This window comes from Convolutriloba macropyga, chromosome 11, assembly GCF_964194025.1.
Source record: "Convolutriloba macropyga chromosome 11, txConMacr16.3, whole genome shotgun sequence".
In the NCBI taxonomy this organism is placed as follows: domain Eukaryota; kingdom Metazoa; phylum Xenacoelomorpha; order Acoela; family Convolutidae; genus Convolutriloba; species Convolutriloba macropyga.
In genome coordinates, this window is record NC_134478.1 from 19,590,706 (window position 1) to 19,597,710 (window position 7,005).

General features: G+C 34.7%; 1 protein-coding gene across 1 annotated transcript; it reads right to left on the reverse strand.

The window, feature by feature from the left end:
• Positions 1-2,037: 2,037 nt before the first annotated feature.
• On the reverse strand, positions 2,038-5,388 carry LOC142349468 (uncharacterized). The gene is made up of 2 exons (XM_075401052.1): positions 4,484-5,388; positions 2,038-2,520 (listed from the first exon to the last, which is right to left on the reverse strand). Exons 1-2 carry the CDS (start codon positions 4,958-4,960, stop codon positions 2,041-2,043), a joined length of 957 nt encoding a protein of 318 aa, XP_075257167.1. The 5' UTR covers positions 4,961-5,388; the 3' UTR covers positions 2,038-2,040.
• Positions 5,389-7,005: the final 1,617 nt, after the last annotated feature.

Below are 7,005 nucleotides of genomic sequence, written 5' to 3' on the forward strand. Positions count from 1 at the left end.
AAGACACTGAATTCAACTTAGATTTTCTTTATTCCCTCTGAACCACTAAGCCCTCTTTTTTTACCCCAATTTTTTCACCATCTATCATTCAACTCCAATTTTGAACTTTCATTTAATAAAAACTATTAAATTAGTAAATAAAATAATTACCTGGCCATGCGTCGGGGGTTATGGCCAAGACTCAGCGGCCCATGGGACTTGATATGAAACTATGACAAAACAATTGCCTAATGACGATGTGAAATGATGGAAGGGTTAAATAATAGAGGGGTGAAGTGATAGAGGGGTTAAATGATATGAGTAAGAAAATTGGCCTAAATCCAATTTGTACAAACAAAAACAAAGAAAACGCGAGCTATTGAAAAATAATATTGCAAAACGCGTTCTTGTTTCCGTTCTGTAGGATCGTAAAATTTTTGTGATTATTGTTTAAAACAGCTTATTGATCGGAAACTGAGCAACTTTGATCCGAAAAAGAAAATTTAAGTGTAGGATACTACCACCGTGATCAGATTTTCAGGCAAGAAAACCTCATATTGCGAATTTAAGCAGAAATGCTTCACGTAATGTAATTTAAAACACCCTTGACTCGACATAACAGAAAATGGAAAATTGCGCTGAAAATTTGATACATCTCTACGATGTTCTCTCCCGATAAATTACTAATTTGAGGTTATTAGTTCTTAAAATTTTTTAACTGTTTCCCCAAGCAATTGTTTTTGAATTTTTTTCTAGGCACCGAATAATATTTAAAATAACGGGTTGAAACAGTTCTCTGATATGACTGTTTACAAAAAATCTTTGTACTTCATGAATACAAAAAACTGTATACAAACTTCAAATGCCAAATCTAAAAAAAGTTAATAATGTGACTAGATATGCAGAATAAAATGATGGAACCCATTACCCCTTTTGAATAAAATCTTATGAATCAATGGTTATACTTAAACACAAAAATTAAATGTATTTCTGTTTTGTATCAAGCGGTGATCAAGTGTATGATATTAAAGTGTAGGATTTTATGACCGTGATCAGAATTTCAAGCAAGAAAACCTCATATTTCAAATATAAGTGGAAATGTTTTACGCAATGTAATTTAAAACAACCTTGACTCGACATAATAGAAAATGGAAAATTGCGTTATTATTAGCAAACGAAAATTTGATACATCTCTACGATGTTCTCTCCCGTTAAACTTTAGAATTTTCTTGTCACAACCTTCTCATTAACTGCTCATAATTAAGACGCAATATAAAACTAATGTAAAATTAAATAAGGAAGCACGATTAATATAGATCTAAAATCCGAAATCAATAAACCTCGCTTCTTGGTTTAGTACACTGTGCAGAGGTTTCTTTTTGAAATCAATTTGGTTTCTTGGTTTCTAAATCAATTTAATTTGTTGGTATTTCAATATTTTTTGATTATATTATAATACAGGATTTTTTAATATATTACTCCAAAAGGACAAACACCTATTGTGACAAAACTTGTTGTCATCACCTTGTACTTGAGTTTAAAAAATTTTTAACATTTTTGTGTCATTTGAAAAGCAACCAAAAATATTACCCACTTTCGAAGACAGTTGTTGAAATAAAAATTTCTCCTTGATCGCACAATTAAAAAGGCAAAAAAAGAGAAAGACGATTTAGAGTAGCTAAACCCTCAACATAAATTAATTGGAACAAAATTTTTTGAGGATTTTTTTCCTCTTTGCATTCTATATTAACGCAAAGTTTTGAAACGCTTTATTTAAGTTGCATTACAGACTTCTTTTGGATATCCCAATAAAGAATACAAAACTATTTAAATGCATACTTTTAACTCCGTGTGGTGGGGACTTTATTCGCTAGATCTTAATTACCACAATAACTATATACCACAGCTAAACCGATATTATTTAAGCGACCTTACGTAAGTGCTAGAATAAGTATCACTTGTTCACTATGTATTTTCTAATTGCCAAACCTATTTAAGATACGCTAAGAATAAACTGGTTAGGTACAAGGATTAATTAATAATAATATAGATCGATAATCCTTAGGAATAACTAGAACTAGAATGTGTATACTTTATAGCAACAGCGTATTCCACAAGGGACTTTATTTTCTCACGAACTCCCTCATCCGACAAAATATTTTGATCAACGTAAACTCGAGGCTCCCCGGAAGGCACATCTGCATTGTTCGTTGAAATCTCAACTGGGAGAGATTCTTGAGGTGGCTCTAGTTCACGAAACACGACATCTTCTTCATCTTGATTGGCTGTACTCTGATCCATACCTTCTGACTGGCTAATAGGTTTCCCGTCATCTTCGCTCCCTTGTGAGGAGGCGCTATCACTTTGTGATCTCTCGTCGTTAGAACTGTCGCCCCAATCGATTATATCATCAGAGTCAGCGTACTCATCAGTATCTTCATAAAAATGTAGTGGATTTGAATTGTCGGTGGCATCAAGGGAACAATCAAGCGTGGCATCGTCCATTGTATCCAGTGATGGCGCTGCTATCCCAGTAGGATCCTGGATGGTTAGCGTGCAAGAACTTGTAAAGTAGATAGTTTTCTAGTAATGAGTGTATTCAAACTCAAATTTTATTACAAATTTATTATGCTCTAGTAATTTACAAACACGTTTACAAAATTTTTCACAGCTCATAGAACGCGTTGTGCAATTGATAACTAGGGCAAAAATCTTTCAAGATTTTGAATTCTTTGAATTGAAATCCGTTTTTGGGAGTGAAAATAATATAAAAGATGCTTCAACAAATTTAATGATCACCAGGAACGCCGAAACAGTTAGGATGCTTTATCAAACTTTTCTTTGGTTGGAAGGAAAAAAGAGTTTTGCAAGATTCTGATAAAACTTTGAAATCCTTAACAGCTCTTTTAAAATGTTAATTAATCCCACAAAACGTACAAACTGGAACCGCTGTAATTCTTTTTCATGAAATCTACAAAAAGTTTGTTTTTTCGCAAGATATTGATCTCCCTGCTGCTTATGTTTTTTTTGTGCAAAGAAGAGAAATAGAGACTTTTGGCACAGCGGGAAAAATGTTCAGCTTCGTGATAAAATGTCAAATTTTATCACTATTTCTCAACGCGACATATCAGAGCTCTCCAATTTTTTTCATTAACTCTACCACTACTTGTCTCAAGCCTGAAAGGAAAGAAGAAGTAACCGTTACAATTATGGTGGACTTTTTTAACACATCGTTTTGACAATTCGTTTTTAGAAACATTATATACATATTTACTCTCCTTTTCTATTATCTTTTGTCTTTTGTCTTGTTTTAATTGTTTTAGAGAAATGTCTTTTTGCGCTAGTTTCACCCGGAATTTTCTGCTGGCGCCCACCAGCTTAGTTTTGCGCCCCCCGTTTAAACAAACTGCTAAGGTTAAGTAAGTTTATACATGGTTATATATGAACAATAGGCATTTTTTGAAAACTAGCCTAGCTATGGTTTGAAAATATAATGTATTGCAACAAAAATTTGTTGCAGATAACCTAACCATATCAATAAGTATTTCTGTAAAATATAATTTTTGGTGATATCGGCTACAATATGGGCTTGATTTTTGTTTTTTTAAGGAAATGAAATTGCCTTCAATCTACCTAGACACTCATGTTTCAATGAAACGCAAATTTTGCTCTTATTTTTTTTGGCAAAAACTTAGATTTTGGTGGGTTCTAAAATAGTAGCTATATAGGGCTTGGGGGATGCTAGTTAAAAAGATACCTTCACCCCCCATCCTAATTAAATTAGACACTCCCATTTGTATGTTTTTTTACACTATGCATGCATTTGACGTGAATTTAACGTAAATGCGTATCAATAGGCATCTAAAAACATCAGCAGAGCGGAGGTTTGTATTTAATGCTTTCAGAGTAATAATGCACTGCATGTAATGTAAACATCAATCTGAAATTTGGTCTTATTGCAAATTTTTGTTTGTATTTGGGCTTTGTCAAGGGGTTACAATATTAGGTTTGTTAAAATGAGTTGAAAACACAGTTGTCCATCTGTTATACCCGGAAGATAGTTATGCATATTAATAACCTTTAAAGGAGGGAGCCAAACATTAATTTTTGGAGTGCATATATTTTGGCAATTGAGTACTTGAGGTGGAGGGGGATAGCAGAAAAGATCCGAGAGAGCTGTACATGCTTGGCTTGTTACACCATTGCTCCAATGACTTAATTCAGTTACTCAGCCAATCACGTTATAAAAAGAGGGGGAAAATAGCAGGGAGAAACTGCAAAAATAGTACTAGAAAATCTCAAAAAATAAGTTTTCAATATGAGTTAATATATGAGTTTTTTTATGTTAACAATTAAGTTGATTTAATTTGATTCTTTTCATCTCTCGAGTTAATCCATAGGAACTTATAATTATTAGGCAGAACAACTTAAAAAGCGGCGATCCCTTGTTTCCTGGTAGGAACTCTTAAGAAACAACAAGTTCTTACAAGTTAACCATCCATACTTGACCATGGATGTCACTGTTTTCCGGGGAACTGCCTTCTTTCAGCTTCGGTATATGAACATGAACAGGAACCATTTGACCAACATCAGTTTTTACAAACCCTACTACAATCTCTGTTTTTCTCTGAAGTAGAAACTTTCCGAGAATATAAATTTTGCATTCAGTGGGTTCAGTTTTGTACAAGTGCATATCGCCCCATTTGCTTCCGATTGTCTTGCCTAAAGGTGTATAATTCGTTTCTTCTAACTGAAATACAGTGTTGATATTCTTGAATTCTCCCTCAGGCGGCTTGACGAGAATGTTGAATCGGTGTTCCAACACAAACACTGCAAAGGCCGCAGAAGCATTCTGCTTGCGAAGCTCAGTTTTGACCTCGAATTTTTCCTCCACCAGTTTGATAATATCACTTTCACGTTTCGGTCGTGTTCTTGGCCCATCCGCAGTAACTGATGTTTCGCTCCAACTTGCCATAATCATAAACAGTTTCAACTCCTTAGCAACGGTGGGACAGCGTTCAGTGAAAAACGAACAGTTTGCAAACAAAAATTAACTTTTTAAAAAGAGTAAGATAAAATCCAAACTCAATGTACGTGAAACTGGCCTGAAATGATGGAACAAGAAAAAAAACAAGCGCGATAAGAGTTTTGATTCACGGATTTTGCCTAAAAAAACAAGGGAATGTCAAAAGTGGCGAAAATTTCTCAAACTCACTGTACGTAAAATTGTGTATGGTGCGTTATACGGTTTTATATGGGTGTTATACGGTTTTCATACAATAACAAACGCATTTGCCAAAAACCATCAAACTCAAACTCAAAGTACGTTAAATTGTATGCGTCATACGGTGATGGAATACACTACGTGGCAAATATCTATTTTCATTAAGTGCGTTTATTATAAACGCATTTGTTGCTGTTACCACCATGCAATAAGAAAACGAGCAGAAAAGATAAACAAAAACAAACGCAATGACAATTTTGAAGCTCGGAGGTTTTATTCAACATTTGCGCCCTGCCCCCTTTGCAAAATAAGGGCTATTATTGAACAGATTTTAAACAAGCCAATTATTAACCAATTTAAGGCGACTAAAAATTTTCCACGCATGCGGATTTTATATCAAACTGAATAGAATAAAATACGCCATGCTATGGCAATTAGCTGAAATGGAATACAAAGCAAAAAAATCAAACTGCTGGATCGATGGGAGCGTTTCACTTCTCTGCGATATCCGACCAGCTATTTCCGGATTCCGGATAACATGCAACAGCACATGAAAGGAAACGCCATGAACAGCGAGCGATCCGGAATTGGGTATATACTGATTTTCGGCTATCAAAACTCTACCCTGACTGGTACCGGATGTTAATTTCGCAAAATTAACATCGGAATTCTAACCTGTGAAAAACAGTTCTTTTAAAGATAATCAAGAAACTTTGAAGTGATATAGACGGCTTTCTATCAAACCTTCCGATGTGATTTTTTTCTGGATAACTTTAAGCAAAAAAGTCTAAATGTATTCTCAAATCAATTTTCCCACAGCAGAAGTACACCGTCTTTTTGGAACCTTAAAACCAGTCAGCACTTCTTGATGCCTTAAATTGATAATTCTAGACATTTCACTTCTTTTGTTGATTTCATTTTTTGTACGTTCATAATTTGACACTTATTTGATTTCTAATAGGATATATAGGTTTCAACACGTCGTGAGGTGGTTGCAATATGATTCGACAAAATTTGTCTGTGGGTACCCCCTCCCAGACGATGAATACACGGTCTGGGCCCAACTTTTGGGTCGCACTATTTCCAATCATGATCTGGCATCAACGAATCATAACCGCGAAAAATCTGAAGCGCACGGTTTATATAGCATCACAATCGGGCTCAATCGAATCATAGTCCCGCAAAATCTTCCTAAATTTTCCTAATTCGGTTCATAAAAAGTTGAATAATAGTCTAAATAATATCCACTCATTGCCGCATTATTTCAAAAATTGGCCCTGAACGGTCGAGACAGAGCAAATCATAGTCTGGTTAATTCCCTTCCATAGTATAATTATTTGGAAAATTCCGAATTCCCCAAAAATGAAGATAGGCCTCAGAAAGTTTTTTTTGCTTTTTGGTGCTCATACTGGTCAATTGATACCCGTTTTAATAGTCCTAACCTATAACATCTGATTTATTCAATGACTTGGCGCAATCTGTAGGTTTTATCTATTCAAGTTATTGTGGATGACTTTTCGGATTATTGTTGCGTTCAAATAACGCGATAGGCTTTGTAAAATTTGGTGTTTGATTTATCGGCGAAAAGCCTGATGATATTTCAATTAGGTTACCAACTCACATAACGCAACTGTCTTCAGGTAAATTTTGAGAGAAAAAAAAGATGTTTGAGACCGTTAAAAAACCAGTTTTCCAATAGAAAAAGATATGAAAGCGGATAAAATACTGGCCTGGGAACAAGTATTCCTACGTCACGGTCTCAGTTTATCAAGTCACACTGGCTTCAGTTTTCAGACAACTTT

Excerpts from the sequence above, each read along its gene's own strand:
- LOC142349468 (XM_075401052.1), bottom strand. The coding sequence starts at position 4,960 with ATGATTATGGCAAGTTGGAGCGAAACATCAGTTACTGCGGATGGGCCA. Across the intron at positions 2,521-4,483 it reads ACAGTGACATCCATGGTCAA|GATCCTACTGGGATAGCAGC; the intron begins GTATGGATGGTT and ends CTAACCATCCAG.